Source organism: Pleurodeles waltl, chromosome 3_1 (assembly GCF_031143425.1).
Source record: "Pleurodeles waltl isolate 20211129_DDA chromosome 3_1, aPleWal1.hap1.20221129, whole genome shotgun sequence".
In the NCBI taxonomy this organism is placed as follows: Eukaryota; Metazoa; Chordata; class Amphibia; order Caudata; family Salamandridae; genus Pleurodeles; species Pleurodeles waltl.
The window spans coordinates 15836304-15858063 of NC_090440.1; the positions used below are offsets into that span (position 1 = coordinate 15836304).

Sequence of the window (21760 nt, forward strand, 5' to 3'; positions counted from 1 at the left end):
CTGAAAAGGAATTTCTGTCAACGACAGTCGTCACCAAGGTACCAGTGGTTGAGGTAGTTTGTGCCATCAGAGATGTGGCCTTTTATGGTGGCTTCCTGCTCGTCAAGGACAATGGGGCATTGCTCAACTGAAAGGATTTTGTAAAACCATGCAGAAAGATTTTAACTTTTCCATAACTACCTGATGAGTGGAAAAAATAAATATGTTGCCATAAATATCTCCTTTTTGCTTGTCACCGTAAGTCAGAAAACAGCAGAAGAAAGAAAAGCAATGTTTAGTTTTTCTTTAAACAGCTGCTTTAATTATACTCTGTGACCTGACCTGCCTTTCCGCTCAGCAGCTGGCTCTGGCAGCAGACACTGTGAAGGCAGAACTCAATTGTAATAAGTTATTACAGTTAAGTTCTGGTGTCTTTTCTTTATAATAGGTTACTGGGTGTGTTTTTACACAGGGATTGCAGAATCCGATGTATTCTAAAGGCAACAAGTGCACTTATAAGGATCATCATTGTAAATCGCACGTCGTCGGAGAACTGAAGATAGGGCAGAATGAAGTCCAGGGAGGACTGATACGGGAAGCCTTACCCAGTGACTAACCTGATACACGATGTGCGATAGAAACCTGTGCTATGCTGGCCTCGGATGTGGGGTGGGAGGATTAGAGGGTATTCAGATATGTAAATATTTACAGATGAATGCTGGAGAACTTTAGTGCAAAAAAACTGGACGTGTGTTTATTTACGCATTGTAACACTGTGATTGAACAGCACTTAAACCAGAGGGAGAGATCAAATATCGCCAAATGTTCCGAATGAAAATATACTTGGTTTTAGTCAATCTCAAAAACTTAAAACACAGCATCAAAGATTGAGAGCGAACACCACAAAAATAATGTAAAAACTAAAACTACTTTATTCTTTTTAAAAATTAAATGAAAAAATAATTCAGAGGGTCTATTAAAGTAGATATTCTTAATATATTTAAGTTACCTTTATATTCGTGTCTGGACATATCGCTTCTAATTGATAGACTCTGGAGCATTCCCAGAACCCTTTCAGGGGACAAATCTTCATGCAGGGAAAGTCGTGGAAGTAAAAAACTCCACCTTATGTAGAAGCAGATCATCACACATGGGCGTGAAACCCATAGGCAGGACACTAGACACAGCACGTCCGCGAGTGTCCACTCCCAGGCTGCAGCGAGCCTCGCACATACAACGTATCAAGAGGTGATCGAAAGTTCACCTGAGGCTCTCAGAGTGAAAATCTGACGGTTGCCGCAATCTCTCTTGCAAAGAAGAGTACGGAGCAGCACGGTCAAACATTTCCATGGCATTCCTACTTTTCTTGGGAGCCTCCATTCTCTTCCTATGTTATCCTTAATCGTGAATATGTGCACCCCACTGATGTATTGTTAGGAAACACATCATTATGTCAATAATATTCGCTGGCTCCCCAGTGGGCAGAGAGAAGGAGCCAGTACTTGCTCCGCTATGCACTGACAGCGTAGAGTGATCAAAGAATGAAGCCAGACCATACTCAAAGAACAATACAGACATTTAAAAGACTGAGAGCACATGGCTGCATCTAAGCTAGATCTCATTCAGTAAACTGTACGCGCAGAGTACTAGCCTCTTGTCTGACGTCCGCTCAAGCTTCCATGTTTTTAAACTCACATGTTGCGAAAAGGCCACCCCCATCACGGGGACTCTGAGGGTGTCCGTCACCACAGGAACAGCAGGTGTCTGAAGACATGCGTTGCTGACAGTGAGAGTACACTACAAAGAGACACACGCAAAGGACAGACAGGAGAGAGAGCACTTCAGAGAACTGAAATGAAAGTCAATAGGAAGCATTGAGATCAGCCACATAACACGCATGAGAAGGAACTTGACATCACAGACATCCGTAGCATGACACAGGCTCACCCACCGCAACGTACATGCATCTCCAGCATCAAACAAGACTAACTAATATCCAAACATTTCAGAACACATCTCCAACAATCATTGAATTCAGGTTCACAAGTGGATGTCCAACCTCAAAGTAGGACACAGTTGCAGTGGAGTTCAATATTGAACGCAGAGTTGTAGCTCAGCGCAGTGCACGCGGCCACACCCTCCATCCCAGCATTAGAACATGACACAATAGTACTGGAACTCACAACCCAAGCCACTGCTCCAACCTGAGAGCTGGAAGTGACATGGAGTTCCTTTTTCACAGGAAGGCAGACAGAAAACATTGTTACCTGTAATCCAAACACCCAATCTTGGGTGTTTTCATGGAATTCATGGAGAACTTACATCTTAGACAGCACAGGGAATCTAACACACTTTCCAAAGAGAAACGTTACAATAAATGTCCGAAATTCGACAGTATTAAAGGGTAAAACCAGATGAAAGGTGTATGTTCTGATTCCTATGAAATAAAGTGGGAAGACCAGAAGCGCCCCCTTGAAGAGGGCCCCCAATGGGACGGTCCCTTAAAGGGGCCAGGTTCACCGCTCCCCCAGAGTACAGTGCTGCGGCAGCTGAACAACTTACTTAGAAGTTCATCGGAAACCGGTTTCAATTTCTTTGGTTTATACAAAAGCTAAGAAGTGGAAATGAATTCAATGATTTCATAATAATGGCCATCATTCTAAGCATAAGCATTTACTCTTCAGAGTCATAAACATGGAATACAACATCAACCTCATCCCGGAGATTTGAAAGCCAATGGAACAGAAAGGTGGGAGGCAGGAAAATAGAATTCAAACATAGCCCACATTTCACAGAGAAACAAGCCCCACTTGTGCATCTGCCACGGCTCTATGGTCTGGTAAAATCGTGACCTGATCCCCTTGTAAGCTGCACTTCAAACAGTGGGATGTTTCTGAGGAAGCCACTCATCTCATGGAATGGGTTCTCGGGTTTGTATGGAAGGGATTGTCGGATTTCGGCAACAGATAACGTCACATCCATCAGGGTGTGGATTCTTCGTACGTTTTTAAGGATGTCCAGCATCTCAATTACAAAATATTCTGATGTTGTTATCAATTTTAGTTTGCCTCTGCAGTCACCACCCTTCACTTCAAGAGCTAGGAGGGACTCCTGCTGGAGAGGACGAGTCCAGAAAAAGGGTGGAAAAAGCGATTACATAGAAATGGATATCGTTTGGGATAAAAGAAGAGTGTATACTCAAAACTACCTTAGTTTTAGGAACTATTCTGCGAGCCATTACAGAGAATGAGACCTGCATCTTCTTACCTTTAAGTGGCTGAAGTGAATGTTTGGATTTGTTTGAAAGGTAGACCCATTATTTTTGAAAGGAGAGTACTACAGCGCCAGTGAGCCTCGTGGAAGGGCTGTAGTATCCTTGGTGACCCTTCACTGTGTGCTTGAGCTGGTGTCTGGAATGCTGAGAGTGAATGATATAATGCTTCACTCCCACAGAAAACAGCAGCACACAGATACTGCTTCCTGGAGGGTCACACAAAGAGGCCCATCAGGCCTTTTATACTGGACTCCTAATGTATCAGAATGCCGGTGTGTGCCAAGAGTAAGCCAGGAGGAAGAGAACGTTGCTCGGCAGAAATATGCTGCACAATAGATGGCGAGCGGGCCACTGAGCTCCTGTAGGATGCTGCATGTTTACCGATTCACAATGCTGGTCTGAGATGTTAGCTGAGTACCCTCTTGTATGTTGTAAAGTTCATGAGGAGTAGGTGTGTGTTTCGGTGCATGAGGTTTGTGCCCATTTATTGCAGAGTATATTTTCACAGTGCATTCAGACACTGAGATGCTTGTTTGGATTTCAAGTATCAAGGATAGACACAAGAGTAGGATATTATGGTCTTGAGGTGTGCAGGTTTTTGTGCTGGCGTATGGACGTGGCATACTTGTTACTGTGTAAGTATGGAGATTAGACACGTTTTCTCGATTTGTGTATGTAAGGCAATTGCATGCAAATGAGTGGTGAGTGTACAAGTTGTGTTTAGTACATGCATTGGCATAGTGTACAAGTTCTAGATTAGTTAACAGACCGAATTTGCATCAAACTGATATTTATTCAGGGTGGGGGGATGTTTCATTCTGCTCATGAAATTGGTGGAATTTGGTGACTCCGCGTTTCTCTTGTAAAGCAGAGTTTCTGCCAATGCCAATCGCTGCAATTTGTCCCCTCGCAAAGGCTCCAAAAATGCAACCTGGCGAGCGAGATTTGACATCTCCTTGCGTGATTTTCTAATGTGGGAGGTTTTTGACAGTAAGAGGGCTGCTTCTCAAGTAGATTTCCTATCACTGGAGTTGTTTTTCTACTCGAGTGGCAGCAAAATCAACTTAAATGGCCGAGTGCTCTTGCGCACGATGTAGTTTTATGCCTGCTGGCGAGACTCTGCAGAATCTCATGGAGTTTTTATGTAACTCTGCAAGTTCTGCCTATTCCCAATATTGATACGGATAGCTATTTATTGTTGACATGTGAAATGATGTGGTTTACATAGTAATTAGTAGAGTGAGTGTGAGAAGGAAAATGTCACTTACCCAGTGTACATCTGTTTGTGGCATTAGTCGCTGCAGATTCACATGCTGTGCACATCCCGCCATCTGGTGTTGGGCTCGGAGTGTTACAAGTTGTTTTTCTTCGAAGAAGTCTTTTCGAGTCACGAGACCGAGGGACTCCTCCCATTTCGACTCCATTGCGCATGGGCGTCGACTCCATCTTAGATTGTTTTGCCCGCAGAGGGTGAGGTAGGAGTTGTGTATGCTAGTAATAGTGCCCATGCAATGGAGTGAATGCGTATGTACATAATAAAGTTTCAAGTAATCTATTTACAAATGTACAAATGTTTAAGATCTACTTCTAAACGGCTACAGGCTCCCGGGGAGGCGGGTGGGCGCATGTGAATCTGCAGCGACTAATGCCACGAACAGATGTACACTGGGTAAGTGACATTTTCCGTTCGATGGCATGTGTAGCTGCAGATACACATGCTGTGCATAGACTAGTAAGCAGTTATCTCCCCAAAAGCGGTGGCTCAGCCTGTAGGAGTTTAAGTAGTTTGAAATAATGTTCTTAATACGGCTTGACCTACTGTTGCTTGTTGTGCAGTTAACACATCTACACAGTAGTGCTTAGTAAAAGTATGAGGCGTAGACCATGTTGCTGCCTTACATATTTCGTTCATTGGAATATTACCTAGAAAGGCCATGGTAGCACCTTTCTTTCTGGTTGAGTGTGCCTTTGGTGTAATAGGCAGTTCTCTTTTAGCTTTAAGATAGCAGGTTTGAATGCACCTAACTATCCATCTAGCAATGCCTTGTTTTGAAATTGGATTTCCTGTATGAGGTTTTTGAAAGGCGACAAATAGTTGTTTTGTCTTTCGAATTAGTTTTGTTCTGTCAATGTAGTACATTAGTGCTCTTTTGATGTCTAATGTATGTAGTGCTCTTTCAGCTACAGAATCTGGCTGTGGGAAGAACACTGGTAATTCTACCGTTTGATTCAAGTGGAACGGTGAGATTACTTTTGGTAAAAAATTGGGATTTGTTCGTAGAACAACTTTATTTTTGTGTATTTGAATAAATGGTTCTTGAATGGTAAACGCTTGAATTTCACTCACTCTTCTTAGAGATGTGATGGCAATTAAAAATGCAACTTTCCACGTTAAGTATTGCATTTCACAAGAGTGCATGGGCTCAAAAGGTGGGCCCATGAGTCGTGTTAAGACCATGTTGAGGTTCCATGAAGGAACTGGTGGTGTTCTTGGTGGTATAATTCTCTTTAGGCCTTCCATAAACGCTTTTATGACTGGTATCCTAAATAATGAAGTTGAGTGCGTAATTTGCAGGTAAGCTGAAATTGCAGCAAGATGTATTTCTATGGAAGAGAAAGCTAGTTTTGCTTTTTGCAGATGTAGTAAGTATCCTACTATATCTTTTGTAGATGCGTGTAAGGGTTGAATTTGATTATTATGGCAGTAATAGACAAATCTTTTCCATTTATTTGCATAGCAGTGTCTAGTGGTAGGCTTTCTAGCCTGTTTTAGGACCTCCATACATTCTTGTGTGAGGTGTAAGTGTCCGAATTCTAGGATTTCAGGAGCCAAATTGCTAGATTCAGCGATGCTAGATTTGGATGCCTGATCTGTTGTTTGTGTTGTGTTAACAGATCTGGTCTGTTTGGTAGTTTAACATGAGGAACTACTGACAGGTCTAGTAGTGTGGTGTACCAAGGTTGTCTTGCCCATGTTGGTGCTATTAGTAGGAGTTTGAGTTTGTTTTGACTCAACTTGTTTACTAGATATGGAAGGAGTGGGAGAGGGGGAAAAGCGTAAGCAAATATCCCTGACCAGTTCATCCATAGCACATTGCCCTGAGACTGATGTTGTGGGTACCTGGATGCGAAATTTTGGCATTTTGAGTTTTCCTTTGTTGCAAATAGATCTATTTGTGGTGTTCCCCAAATTTGGAAGTAAGTGTTCAGTATTTGGGGGTGAATCTCCCATTCGTGGATCTGTTGGTGATCCCGTGAGAGATTGTCTGCTAACTGATTCTGAATTCCTGGAATAAATTGTGCTATTAGGCGAATGTGGTTGTGAATCGCCCAATGCCATATTTTCTGTGTTAGGAGACACAACTGTGTTGAGTGTGTCCCTCCTTGTTTGTTTAGGTAGTACATTGTTGTCATGTTGTCTGTTTTGACAAGAATGTATTTGTGGGTTATCATGGGTTGAAATGCTTTCAGCGCTAGAAATACCGCTAACAGTTCTAGGTGATTTATGTGTAACTGTTTTTGCTGTATGTTCCATTGTCCTTGGATGCTGTGATGATTGAGGTGTGCTCCCCACCCTGTCATGGAAGCATCTGTTGTTATCACGTATTGTGGCACTGGGTCTTGGAAAGGCCGCCCTTGGTTTAAATTTATACTGTTCCACCATTGAAGCGAGATGTATGTTTGGCGGTCTATCAACACCAGATCTAAAAGCTGACCCTGTGCTTGTGACCATTGTGATGCTAGGCACTGTTGTAAGGGCTGCATGTGTAACCTTGCATTTGGGACAATGGCTATGCATGAGGACATCATACCTAGTAGTCTCAGTATTATTTTGACTTCTACTTTTTGTTTTGGATACAAGGCTTGTATTACATTGTGAAATGTTTGTACTGTTTGTGGACTTGGAGTAGCAATCCCTCTTGCTGTGTTGATTGTTGCTCCCAAGTATTGCTGTGTTTGGCACGGCTGCAGGTGTGACTTTGCGTAGTTGATTGAGAAACCTAGTTTGTGTAGGGTTTCTATGACATATTTTGTGTGTTGTGAACACCGTTTTAGCGTATTGGTTTTGATTAACCAATCGTCTAGGTATGGGAACACATGTATTTGCTGCCTTCTGATATGTGCAGCTACTACTGCCAGGCATTTTGTAAAAACCTTTGGCGCAGTTGTTATTCCGAATGGCAACACTTTGAATTGGTAATGTATCCCTTGGAATACAAACCTTAGGTACTTTCTGTGTGAAGGATGTATTGGTATATGGAAATATGCATCCTTTAGGTCTAGTGTTGTCATGTAGTCTTGTTGTTTGAGCAGTGGGATTACGTCTTGTAGAGTAACCATGTGAAAATGGTCTGATTTGATGTAGGTATTTAATGTTCTGAGATCTAGTATCAGGCTCTTGTCCTTTTTGGGTATCAGGAAGTACAGTGAGTAAACTCCTGTGTTTAATTGATCTTTTGGTACTAATTCTATTGCTTCTTTCTGTAACAATGCTTGAACTTCTAGTCCTAGAAGATCTATATGTTGTTTTGACAGATTGTGTGTTTTCGGTGGGACGTTTGGAGGGAATTTGAGAAATTCTATGCAATAACCATGCTGGATAATTGCTAAGACCCAAGTGTCTGTTGTTATTTCCTCCCAATGTGTGTAAAATGTGTTTAGTCTCCCCCCCACAGGTGTTATGTGTTGGGGATTTGTGACCTTGAAGTCACTGTTTGTTTTGAGGAGTTTTGGGACTTTGGAACTTTCCTCTGTTTCTTTGAAACGGTCCTCCTCTATATTGTCCCCAAAAACCTCCCCGCTGATACTGGCTTTGGTAAGTGGGCTTTGTTTGTGAGGTTGCGGCTTCTGTGGTTTGCCCTCGAAACCCCCCTCGAAATTGTGTTTTCCGAAATGTGCCTCTGCTCTGCGGGGAGTAGAGGGCGCCCATGGCTTTGGCCGTGTCAGTGTCTTTTTTTAAGTTTTTCAATTGCAGTGTCCACTTCCGGCCCAAACAACTGCTGTCCGTTGAATGGCATATTCAGCACAGCTTGCTGTATCTCTGGTTTAAATCCTGATGTACGCAGCCATGCATGCCTCCTTATCGTTACTGCTGTGTTGACAGTTCTAGCAGCTGTGTCTGCAGCATCCATTGCTGATCGAATTTGATTATTGGAGATATTTTGTCCCTCTTCGACCACTTGCTGCGCTCTTTTTTGAAACTCCTTTGGCAAGTGTTCAATAAGGTGTTGCATCTCGTCCCAATGGGCCCTATCATATCTGGCTAGCAAAGCTTGCGAATTTGCAATACGCCACTGGTTTGCTGCCTGTGCCGCCACCCTTTTGCCTGCTGCGTCGAATTTTCTACTCTCTCTATCTGGAGGTGGCGCGTCTCCTGAAGTATGAGAGTTGGCTCTTTTGCGCGCTGCTCCAACTACAACAGAGTCTGGTTGTAGGAAGTTGGCTCTGTATGTGCTATTTCAAAGTAAGGAATAGCATGCACAGAGTCCAAGGGTTCCCCTTAGAGGTAAAATAGTGGTAAAAAGAGATAATACTAATGCTCTATTTTGTGGTAGTGTGGTCGAGCAGTAGGCTTATCCAAGGAGTAGTGTTAAGCATTTGTTGTACATACACAGACAATAAATGAGGTACACACACTCAGAGACAAATCCAGCCAATAGGTTTTGTTATAGAAAAATATATTTTCTTAGTTTATTTTAAGAACCACAGGTTCAAATTTAACATGTAATATCTTGTTTGAAATGTATTGCAGGTAAGTACATTAGGAACTTTGAATCATTTCAATTGCATGTATACTTTTCAAGTTATTTGACAAATAGCTATTTCAAAAGTGGACACTTAGTGCAATTTTCACAGTTCCTGGGGGAGGTAAGTTTTTGTTAGTTTTACCAGGTAAGTAAGACACTTACAGGGTTCAGTTCTTGGTCCAAGGTAGCCCACCGTTGGGGGTTCAGAGCAACCCCAAAGTCACCACACCAGCAGCTCAGGGCCGGTCAGGTGCAGAGTTCAAAGTGGTGCCCAAAACGCATAGGCTAGAATGGAGAGAAGGGGGTGCCCCGGTTCCAGTCTGCTTGCAGGTAAGTACCCGCGTCTTCGGAGGGCAGACCAGGGGGGTTTTGTAGGGCACCGGGGGGGACACAAGCCCACACAGAAATTTCACCCTCAGCAGCGCGGGGGCGGCCGGGTGCAGTGTAGAAACAAGCGTCGGGTTTGCAATGTTAGTCTATGAGAGATCAACGGATCTCTTCAGCGCTGCAAGCAGGAAAGGGGGGGCTTCCTCGGGGAAACCTCCACTTGGGCAAGGGAGAGGGACTCCTGGGGGTCACTTCTCCAGTGAAAGTCCGGTCCTTCTGGTCCTGGGGGCTGCGGGTGCAGGGTCTTTTCCAGGCGTCGGGACTTAGGTTTCAGAGAGTCGCGGTCAGGGGAAGCCTCGGGATTCCCTCTGCAGGCGGCGCTGTAGGGGCTCAGGGGGGACAGGTTTTGGTACTCACAGTCGTAGAGTAGTCCGGGGGTCCTCCCTGAGGTGTTGGTTCTCCACCAGCCGAGTCGGGGTCGCCGGGTGCAGTGTTGCAAGTCTCACGCTTCTTGCGGGGAGTTGCAGGGTTCTTTAAAGCTGCTTCTTGAAACAAAGTTGCAGTCTTTTTGGAGCAGGTCTGCTGTCCTCGGGAGTTTCTTGTCGTCGTCGAAGCAGGGCAGTCCTCAGAGGATTCAGAGGTCGCTGGTCCCTTTGGAAGGCGTCGCTGGAGCAGAGTTCTTTGGAAGGCAGGAGACAGGCCGGTGAGTTTCTGGAGCCAAGGCAGTTGTTGTCTTCTGGTCTTCCTCTGCAGGGGTTTTCAGCTGGGCAGTCCTTCTTCTTGTTGTCGCAGGAAATCTAATTTTCTAGGGTTCAGGGTAGCCCTTAAATACTAAATTTAAGGGCGTGTTTAGGTCTGGGGGGTTAGTAGCCAATGGCTACTAGCCCTGAGGGTGGGTACACCCTCTTTGTGCCTCCTCCCAAGGGGAGGGGGTCACAATCCTAACCCTATTGGGGGAATCCTCCATCTGCAAGATGGAGGATTTCTAGAAGTTAGAGTCACCTCAGCTCAGGACACCTTAGGGGCTGTCCTGACTGGCCAGTGACTCCTCCTTGTTATTCTCATTATTTTCTCCGGCCTTGCCGCCAAAAGTGGGGGCCGGGGCCGGAGGGGGCGGGCAACTCCACTAGCTGGAGTGTCCTGCGGTGCTGTGACAAAGGGGTGAGCCTTTGAGGCTCACCGCCAGGTGTTACAGCTCCTGCCTGGGGGAGGTGTTAGCATCTCCACCCAGTGCAGGCTTTGTTACTGGCCTCAGAGTGACAAAGGCACTCTCCCCATGGGGCCAGCAACATGTCTCTAGTGTGGCAGGCTGCTGGAACTAGTCAGCCTACACAGATAGTCGGTTAAGTTTCAGGGGGCACCTCTAAGGTGCCCTCTGGGGTGTACTTTGCAATAAAATGTACACTGGCATCAGTGTGCATTTATTGTGCTGAGAAGTTTGATACCAAACTTCCCAGTTTTCAGTGTAGCCATTATGGTGCTGTGGAGTTCGTGTAAAACAGACTCCCAGACCATATACTCTTATGGCTACCCTGCACTTACAATGTCTAAGGTTTTGCTTAGACACTGTAGAGGTACAGTGCTCATGCACTGGTACCCTCACCTATGGTATAGAGCACCCTGCCTTAGGGCTGTAAGGCCTGCTAGAGGGGTGTCTTACCTATACTGCATAGGCAGTGAGAGGCTGGCATGGCACCCTGAGAGGAGTGTCATGTCGACTTACTCGTTTTGTCCTCACTAGCACACACAAGCTGGCAAGCAGTGTGTCTGTGCTGAGTGAGAGGTCTCCAGGGTGGCATAAGACATGCTGCAGCCCTTAGAGACCTTCCTTGGCATCAGGGCCCTTGGTACTAGAAGTACCAGTTATAAGGGACTTATCTGGATGCCAAGGTCTGCCAATTGTGGATACAAAAGTACAGGTTAGGGAAAGAACACTGGTGCTGGGGCCTGGTTAGCAGGCCTCAGCACACTTTCAATTGTAAACATAGCATCAGCACAGGCAAAAAGTCAGGGGGCAACCATGCCAAGGAGGCATTTCCTTACACAACCCCCCCCCCAAACGAAAGAGGATGAGACTAACCTTTCCCAAGAGAGTCTTCATTTTCTAAGTGGAAGAACCTGGAAAGGCCATCTGCATTGGCATGGGCAGTCCCAGGTCTGTGTTCCACTATAAAGTCCATTCCCTGTAGGGAGATGGACCACCTCAACAGTTTAGGATTTTCACCTTTCATTTGCATCAGCCATTTGAGAGGTCTGTGGTCAGTTTGAACTAGGAAGTGAGTCCCAAAGAGGTATGGTCTCAGCTTCTTCAGGGACCAAACCACAGCAAAGGCCTCCCTCTCAATGGCACTCCAACGCTGCTCCCTGGGGAGTAACCTCCTGCTAATGAAAGCAACAGGCTGGTCAAGGCCATCATCATTTGTTTGGGACAAAACTGCCCCTATCCCATGTTCAGAGGCATCTGTCTGCACAATGAACTGCTTAGAATAATCTGGAGCTTTTAGAACTGGTGCTGAGCACATTGCTTGTTTCAGGGTGTCAAAGGCCTGTTGGCATTCCACAGTCCAGTTCACTTTCTTGGGCATTTTCTTGGAGGTGAGTTCAGTGAGGGCTGTCACAATGGATCCATATCCCTTCACAAACCTCCTGTAGTACCCAGTCAAGCCAAGGAATGCCCTGACTTGGGTCTGGGTTTTTGGAGCTACCCAGTCCAGAATAGTCTGGATCTTGGGTTGGAGTGGCTGAACTTGGCCTCCACCTACAAGGTGGCCCAAGTAAACCACAGTTCCCTGCCCTATCTGGCATTTGGATGCCTTGATAGAGAGGCCTGCAGATTGCAGAGCCTTCAAAACCTTCTTCAGGTGGACCAGGTGATCCTGCCAGGTGGAGCTAAAGACAGCAATATCATCAAGATAAGCTGTGCTAAAGGACTCCAAGCCAGCAAGGACTTGATTCACCAACCTTTGGAAGGTGGCAGGGGCATTCTTTAAACCAAAGGGCATAACAGTAAACTGATAATGCCCATCAGGTGTGGAGAATGCTGTTTTCTCTTTTGCTCCAGGTGCCATTTTTATGTGCCAGTACCCTGCTGTCAAGTCAAAGGTACTTAAGAATTTGGCAGCACCTAATTTATCTATGAGCTCATCAGCTCTAGGAATTGGATGAGCATCTGTCTTGGTGACAGAATTGAGCCCTCTGTAATCCACACAAAACCTCATCTCTTTCTTTCCATCTTTGGTGTGAGGTTTGGGGACTAAGACCACTGGGCTAGCCCAGGGGCTGTCAGAGCGCTCAATTACTCCCAATTCCAGCATCTTGTGGACTTCCACCTTGATGCTTTCCTTAACATGGTCAGACTGTCTAAAAATTTTGTTTTTGACAGGCATGCTGTCTCCTGTGTCCACATCATGGGTACACAGGTGTGTCTGACCAGGGGTTAAGGAGAAGAGTTCAGGAAACTGTTGTAGGACTCTCCTACAATCAGCTTGCTGTTGGCTAGAGAGGGTGTCTGAGTAGATCACTCCATCTACTGAGCCATCTTTTGGGTCTGATGACAGAAGATCAGGGAGAGGTTCACTCTCTGCCTCCTGATCCTCATCTGTTACCATCAACAGATTCACATCAGCCCTGTCATGGAAGAGCTTAAGGCGGTTCACATGGATCACCCTCTTGGGGCTCCTGCTTGTGCCCAGGTCCACCAGGTAGGTGACCTGACTCTTCCTTTCTAGCACTGGGTAAGGGCCACTCCATTTGTCCTGGAGTGCCCTGGGAGCCACAGGCTCCAGAACCCAGACTTTCTGCCCTGGTTGGAACTCAACCAGTGCAGCCTTTTGGTCATACCAAAACTTCTGGAGCTGTTGGCTGGCCTCAAGGTTTTTGGTTGCCTTTTCCATGTACTCTGCCATTCTAGAGCGAAGGCCAAGTACATAGTCCACTATGTCTTGTTTAGGCTCATGAAGAGGTCTCTCCCAGCCTTCTTTAACAAGAGCAAGTGGTCCCCTTACAGGGTGGCCAAACAGAAGTTCAAAGGGTGAGAATCCTACTCCCTTCTGTGGCACCTCTCTGTAAGCAAAAAGCAGACATGGCAAGAGGACATCCCATCTCCTTTTGAGTTTTTCTGGGAGCCCCATGATGATGCCTTTTAATGTCTTGTTGAATCTCTCAACTAAGCCATTAGTTTGTGGATGGTATGGTGTAGTGAATTTGTAAGTCACTCCACACTCATTCCACATGTGTTTTAGGTATGCTGACATGAAGTTGGTACCTCTGTCAGACACCACCTCCTTAGGGAAACCCACTCTGGTAAAGATACCAATGAGGGCCTTGGCTACTGCAGGGGCAGTAGTCGACCTAAGGGGAATAGCTTCAGGATACCTAGTAGCATGATCCACTACTACTAGGATGTACATATTTCCTGAGGCTGTGGGAGGTTCCAGTGGACCAACTATGTCCACACCCACTCTTTCAAAGGGGACCCCCACCACTGGAAGTGGAATGAGGGGGGCCTTTGGGTGCCCACCTGTCTTACCACTGGATTGACAGGTGGGGCAGGAGAGGCAAAACTCCTTAACCTTCTGGGACATATTGGGCCAGTAGAAGTGGTTGACTAACCTCTCCCACGTCTTGGTTTGTCCCAAATGCCCAGCAAGGGGAATATCATGGGCTAAGGTCAGAATAAACTCTCTGAACGACTGAGGCACTACCACTCTCCTAGTGGCACCAGGTTTGGGGTCTCTGGCCTCAGTGTACAGGAGTCCATCTTCCCAATAGACCCTATGTGTTCCATTTTTCTTGCCCTTGGACTCTTCAGCAGCTTGCTGCCTAAGGCCTTCAAGAGAGGGACAGGTTTCTTGTCCCTTACACAGCTCCTCCCTTGAGGGTCCCCCTGGGCCTAAGAGCTCAACCTGATAAGGTTCCAGCTCCAAAGGCTCAGTTCCCTCAGAGGGCAGAACTTCTTCCTGAGAAGAGAGGTTCTCTTTTTCCGACTGTGTTGCAGTTGGTTTCCCAACTGACTTTCCTTTTCTCTTGGTAGGCTGGGCCATTTTTCCAGACTCCAGCTTACCTTTTCACCCTGTGCCTTGCATTGTGCTCTTGTTTTTACACACACCAGTTCAGGGATACCCAGCATGGCTGCATGGGTTTTTAGTTCTACCTCAGCCCATGCCGAGGACTCCAGGTCATTTCCAAGCAGACAGTCTACTGGGATGTTTGAGGAGACCACCACCTGTTTCAGGCCATTGACCCCTCCCCATTCTAAAGTTACCATTGCCATGGGATGTGCTTTAGTTTGATTGTCAGCATTGGTGACTGTATAAGTTTCTCCAGTCAGGTATTGGCCAGGGGAAACCAGTTTCTCTGTCACCATGGTGACACTGGCACCTGTATCCCTCAGGCCCTCTACACTTGTCCCATTAATAAAGAGCTGCTGCCTGTATTTTTGCATGTTAGGAGGCCAGGCAGCTAGTGTGGCTAAATCCACCCCACCCTCAGAGACTAGAGTAGCTTCAGTGTGGACCCTGATTTGCTCTGGGCACACTGTTGATCCCACTTGGAGACTAGCCATTCCAGTGTTACCTGGATTGGAGTTTGGAGTGGAACTTTTCTTGGGACAGGCCTTGTCTCCAGTTTGGTGTCCAGACTGACTACAGTTTCGACACCAGGCCTTTTTGGGATCAAAGTTTTTACCCTTGTACCCAGGATTGTTTTGTGAAGAGGCTCTGGGCCCACCCTCCTGTGCAGGTTTTTGGGGGCCTGTAGAAGACTCTTGACTATTTTTATTTTTGGCTGTCTCACCACCCTTCCCCTGGGGAGGTTTTGTGACCCCTTTCTTTTGGTCACCCCCTGTGGAAGTTTTGGACACCCTAGTCTTGACCCAATGGTCCGCCTTCTTTCCCAATTCTTGGGGAGAAATTGGTCCTAGGTCTACCAGATGCTGATGCAGTTTATCATTGAAACAATTACTTAACAGGTGTTCTTTCACAAATAAATTGTACAGCCCATCATAATTACTTACACCACTGCCTTGAATCCAACCATCTAGTGTTTTTACTGAGTAGTCTACAAAGTCAACCCAGGTCTGGCTCGAGGATTTTTGAGCCCCCCTGAATCTAATCCTATACTCCTCAGTGGAGAATCCAAAGCCCTCAATCAGGGTACCCTTCATGAGGTCATAAGATTCTGCATCTTTTCCAGAGAGTGTGAGGAGTCTATCCCTACACTTTCCTGTGAACATTTCCCAAAGGAGAGCACCCCAGTGAGATCTGTTCACTTTTCTGGTTACACAAGCCCTCTCAAAAGCTGTGAACCATTTGGTGATATCATCACCATCTTCATATTTAGTTACAATCCCTTTAGGGATTTTCAACATGTCAGGAGAATCTCTGACCCTATTTATGTTGCTGCCACCATTGATGGGTCCTAGGCCCATCTCTTGTCTTTCCCTCTCTATGGCTAGGATCTGTCTTTCCAAAGCCAATGTTTTGGCCATCCTGGCTAACTGGATGTCCTCTTCACTGGAGTTATCCTCAGTGAGTTCAGAGGTGCTGGTCCCTCCTGTGAGGGAGCCAGCATCTCTGACTAGTATTTTTGGAGTCAGGGCTTGAGAGGCCCTGTCCTCCCTAGATAGGACTGGGAGGGGGGAATCTTCCTCCAATTCACTATCATCTTCCTCTGAGTTACCACCCTCAGAGGGATTGGCCTTTTCAAACTCTGCCAAGAGCTCCTGGAGCTGTATTTTGGTAGGTTTGGGGCCCATTGTTATTTTCTTTAGTTTACAGAGTGACCTTAGCTCTCTCATCTGTAGATGGAGGTAAGGTGTGGTGTCGAGTTCCACCACAGCCACATCTGTGCTAGACATTTTGCTTCTAAAAGTTGGAATACTTTTTAAGAATCTAAAACTGGTTCTAGAATCTAATTCAAACTTTTACAAACTTTTAAACTCTAAAAGAAATGCTAAACAGGATCTAACACAAGGCCCTAGCAGGTCTTTTAAGAATTTAGAAAACTTTTCAAATTGCAAAAATCAATTTCTAATGACAATTTTGGAATTTGTCGTGTGATCAGGTATTGGCTGAGTAGTCCAGCAAATGCAAAGTCTTGTACCCCACCGCTGATCCACCAATGTAGGAAGTTGGCTCTGTATGTGCTATTTCAAAGTAAGGAATAGCATGCACAGAGTCCAAGGGTTCCCCTTAGAGGTAAAATAGTGGTAAAAAGAGATAATACTAATGCTCTATTTTGTGGTAGTGTGGTCGAGCAGTAGGCTTATCCAAGGAGTAGTGTTAAGCATTTGTTGTACATACACATAGACAATAAATGAGGTACACACACTCAGAGACAAATCCAGCCAATAGGTTTTGTTATAGAAAAATATCTTTTCTTAGTTTATTTTAAGAACCACAGGTTCAAATTTAACATGTAATATCTTGTTTGAAAGGTATTGCAGGTAAGTACATTAGGAACTTTGAATCATATCAATTGCATGTATACTTTTCAAGTTATTCACAAAAAGCTACTTTAAAAGTGGACACAGTGCAATTTTCACAGTTCCTGGGGGAGGTAAGTTTTTGTTAGTTTTACCAGGTAAGTAAGACACTTACAGGGTTCAGTTCTTGGTCCAAGGTAGCCCACCGTTGGGGGTTCAGAGCAACCCCAAAGTCACCACACCAGCAGCTCAGGGCCGGTCAGGTGCAGAGTTCAAAGTGGTGCCCAAAACGCATAGGCTAGAATGGAGAGAAGGGGGTGCCCCGGTTCCAGTCTGCTTGCAGGTAAGTACCCGCGTCTTCGGAGGGCAGACCAGGGGGGTTTTGTAGGGCACCGGGGGGGACACAAGCCCACACAGAAATTTCACCCTCAGCAGCGCGGGGGCGGCCGGGTGCAGTGTAGAAACAAGCGTCGGGTTTGCAATGTTAGTCTATGAGAGATCAACGGATCTCTTCAGCGCTGCAAGCAGGCAAGGGGGGGCTTCCTCGGGGAAACCTCCACTTGGGCAAGGGAGAGGGACTCCTGGGGGTCACTTCTCCAGTGAAAGTCCGGTCCTTCTGGTCCTGGGGGCTGCGGGTGCAGGGTCTTTTCCAGGCGTCGGGACTTAGGTTTCAGAGAGTCGCGGTCAGGGGAAGCCTCGGGATTCCCTCTGCAGGCGGCGCTGTAGGGGCTCAGGGGGGACAGGTTTTGGTACTCACAGTCGTAGAGTAGTCCGGGGGTCCTCCCTGAGGTGTTGGTTCTCCACCAGCCGAGTCGGGGTCGCCGGGTGCAGTGTTGCAAGTCTCACGCTTCTTGCGGGGAGTTGCAGGGTTCTTTAAAGCTGCTTCTTGAAACAAAGTTGCAGTCTTTTTGGAGCAGGTCTGCTGTCCTCGGGAGTTTCTTGTCGTCGTCGAAGCAGGGCAGTCCTCAGAGGATTCAGAGGTCGCTGGTCCCTTTGGAAGGCGTCGCTGGAGCAGAGTTCTTTGGAAGGCAGGAGACAGGCCGGTGAGTTTCTGGAGCCAAGGCAGTTGTTGTCTTCTGGTCTTCCTCTGCAGGGGTTTTCAGCTGGGCAGTCCTTCTTCTTGTTGTCGCAGGAAATCTAATTTTCTAGGGTTCAGGGTAGCCCTTAAATACTAAATTTAAGGGCGTGTTTAGGTCTGGGGGGTTAGTAGCCAATGGCTACTAGCCCTGAGGGTGGGTACACCCTCTTTGTGCCTCCTCCCAAGGGGAGGGGGTCACAATCCTAACCCTATTGGGGGAATCCTCCATCTGCAAGATGGAGGATTTCTAGAAGTTAGAGTCACCTCAGCTCAGGACACCTTAGGGGCTGTCCTGACTGGCCAGTGACTCCTCCTTGTTATTCTCATTATTTTCTCCGGCCTTGCCGCCAAAAGTGGGGGCCGGGGCCGGAGGGGGCGGGCAACTCCACTAGCTGGAGTGTCCTGCGGTGCTGTGACAAAGGGGTGAGCCTTTGAGGCTCACCGCCAGGTGTTACAGCTCCTGCCTGGGGGAGGTGTTAGCATCTCCACCCAGTGCAGGCTTTGTTACTGGCCTCAGAGTGACAAAGGCACTCTCCCCATGGGGCCAGCAACATGTCTCTAGTGTGGCAGGCTGCTGGAACTAGTCAGCCTACACAGATAGTCGGTTAAGTTTCAGGGGGCACCTCTAAGGTGCCCTCTGGGGTGTACTTTGCAATAAAATGTACACTGGCATCAGTGTGCATTTATTGTGCTGAGAAGTTTGATACCAAACTTCCCAGTTTTCAGTGTAGCCATTATGGTGCTGTGGAGTTCGTGTAAAACAGACTCCCAGACCATATACTCTTATGGCTACCCTGCACTTACAATGTCTAAGGTTTTGCTTAGACACTGTAGAGGTACAGTGCTCATGCACTGGTACCCTCACCTATGGTATAGTGCACCCTGCCTTAGGGCTGTAAGGCCTGCTAGAGGGGTGTCTTACCTATACTGCATAGGCAGTGAGAGGCTGGCATGGCACCCTGAGAGGAGTGTCATGTCGACTTACTCGTTTTGTCCTCACTAGCACACACAAGCTGGCAAGCAGTGTGTCTGTGCTGAGTGAGAGGTCTCCAGGGTGGCATAAGACATGCTGCAGCCCTTAGAGACCTTCCTTGGCATCAGGGCCCTTGGTACTAGAAGTACCAGTTATAAGGGACTTATCTGGATGCCAAGGTCTGCCAATTGTGGATACAAAAGTACAGGTTAGGGAAAGAACACTGGTGCTGGGGCCTGGTTAGCAGGCCTCAGCACACTTTCAATTGTAAACATAGCATCAGCACAGGCAAAAAGTCAGGGGGCAACCATGCCAAGGAGGCATTTCCTTACACTGGTGATAGCTGTTGTGTGATGTACACTGGGTCTGTTGGTGGCGGTTTATATTTATCATCTACTCTTGGAGTAATGGCTCTCCCTTTGACAGGCTCTTCAAACACCTGTCAACATTGACAACATTGGCAGACTTTGATATTGACTGTGCGTAGACGACAGTGTATTACAAAGGAAGTCATCTTCAAAGGGTTCTGAGTGAAGGCTGACATTGTGAAATGCTGCTGCCCTTGATACCACTTGAATGTAGCCTGTACTATCATCAGGTGGCGAGGGTCTTGCTGGATAGCACTGAGGACTATTGTCTGACACTGGTGCGTCGTAAAGGTCCCATGCGTCAGGGTCATCTTGACTCATCCCCGTATGTGTTGGGGATTGCATCATTGGTGGAGTGGCTACCGGTTATAGTTGTGGAGAGTGATGTGGGGATGGTGGTGGTGTTATTTGTTTAGCCACTTTTGCTTGTGGCTGTTTGTCCTTGTCCTTGTTTTGGAAGGCAAGTTTTCGTTTCATTCTGATTGGGGGAAGAGTGCTGATCTTCCCTGTATCTTTTTGAATAAAGAGCCGCCTTTGCGTGTGATCTGGCTCTATTGTTTGTAATTCCTCTTCAAATCTGTGTGTCTTCATTTGAGAGGACAGTCCTTGTTCCTCTGAATAGGAACTAATTTTCGGTTCGGATGCCGGATGTTTCGGCACCGAAACCTTTTCTGCTGCTTTTTTCGGCTCCGACAAAATCTTTTTGCTTTTCGGCGTCGTGCCCTCTCGGTGCCGACCAATTTCGGTGCCGCTGTCTCGGTGCCGAATCTTTTCGGAGCCACTCTCTCGGGCCCGAGATTGCTGCGTGCCTGTATCTCGACCGGAGTCGGATGACTTCGACACCAGCTCGCCCTTTTTCGGTGCCGATGGACGGTCACCTACTTTTCGGGTTAAGCCATGGCCTGTTGGCGGTGGCGTCCCCTGAGCTTTGGCAGTCTTTTCATGAGTTTTTTGTGTCGACGTCTTACTCACGGTTTTCGGCGTTTCTTCGGGATCGACCTCCTCCGAGTCCGAATCCTGGATGGAGAATGTTTCTTCCTCCTCCTCGAAACACCCTTGTCCTGTCGGCGCCGACGCCATTTGCAGTCTTCTTGCTCTTCGGTCCCTGAGTGTCTTCCTCGACCGAAACGCTCGACAGGCCTCACAAGTATCCTCCCTGTGTTCCGGTGACAAACACAAGTTACAGACCAGATGTTGATCTGTATATGGATACTTGCTATGGCATTTTGGACAGAAGCGGAATGGGGTCCGTTCCATCAGCCTTGAAGAGACACGTGGCCGGGCCGACCAGGCCCCGACGGGAATCGAAAAACCCCGACGGGCCACCAGAGCTCTTCTCAATTCGGTGTCGATCTGTTGTAACTAACCCGATACCGAATGCAAACAATACCGACGATTTTTCCGAGATTCTAACTAACTTTCCGACCCGAAACACGGAGCGTAAAGGAACACGTCCGAACCCGATGGTGGAAAAAAAACAATCTAAGATGGAGTCGACGCCCATGCGCAATGGAGTCGAAATGGGAGGAGTCCCTCCGTCTCGTGACTCGAAAAGACTTCTTCGAAGAAAAACAACTTGTAACACTCCGAGCCCAACACCAGATGGCGGGATGTGCACAGCATGTGTATCTGCAGCTACACATGCCATCGAACGTAATGTTACTGACTTTTAGTATGGTCATGTGAATTGAGCTGCAGCTCGGATACTCTTCGCTGCCGTCTTTGTGCCTGAAATGTGCAGGTGTGGGGCGAGGGGAACCACACTCTCAAAGGAGGTTCAAGGGTTCCATTCCCTGGCACTGGTGGCACAGACAGTCCATGATAATACGTTCTGCTTGAGAGTAGGCTGACACATGTTGTTACAGCTCAATGTCCAAGGAGGGCACTGGACTTTCTGTTCCTGGACCATTGGGCAAGGTCAGTTTTGTCCTTTTTGTTTGACTGACGGTGCGAGTAGCCGCCTGTCTTGTGGGATAGATAGGATTTCCTCGTCATTTATAGTGAGTGTCACTTGTTTTTTTCTGTGTCTGTGTAGACATTGAAGGGTGCATCAGGTTGTTACGTAGGTGAATGTGCGGCCACGACATGTTGGAGATTTAGAGATTTCAAGTGACTAGCCAACTATAAGGGAATTACAGTTCCTTGCTTTGTTGTTTAATATTAAAATGGAGGTGTCTAGTTTCCAATGTGTCTCTATTCCCAGCAGTGGCATAACAAAACGTGAGGGGGCCCTGCAATGAACATGGAGGGGCCCCTTCCAGACTCAGGAGTTCTCAGGTCAGGGTGCTGTGCTGAGGGGAGCCCCTAAGGCTCAGGGCTCCCTGCACAGCATGGGGTGCCGGGGCAGTTGTTACCCCACGGATTCCCAGTGTGTCTCAGCTGGTGTCTGGAATGTTGAGTGATGACGAGGTGGAATTTTGGTGTGCATGGGTGTCGAGTAGAAGTCTGGGGGTGGTATGAAGCAGCCCCAAAGCCCTGACAGTGCTGTGATCATGCCGCACTTAAGGGCCCAATAAACAAATAATGAATATAATATTATCTACCCAACCGGCTCCTGTCATCCTTGAAGAAGCTCCCTCAACACGTCACCA

General features: G+C 47.0%; 1 protein-coding gene across 7 annotated transcripts in view; it reads right to left on the bottom strand.

Annotated features, from left to right (window-relative positions):
- ATG13 (autophagy related 13) overlaps positions 1-21760 on the bottom strand; it is a 401206-nt gene that overhangs the window by 124778 nt on the left and 254668 nt on the right. For 3 of the 7 annotated variants that reach the window (XM_069221701.1, XM_069221702.1, XM_069221700.1), the window contains one exon: positions 1675-1776. The exons of the other annotated variants lie outside the window; for them this stretch is intronic. In XM_069221701.1, coding sequence (XP_069077802.1) covers positions 1675-1776 — 102 coding nt within the window. The remainder of the gene's footprint in view (positions 1-1674; positions 1777-21760) is intronic. 7 annotated transcript variants of the gene reach the window in all.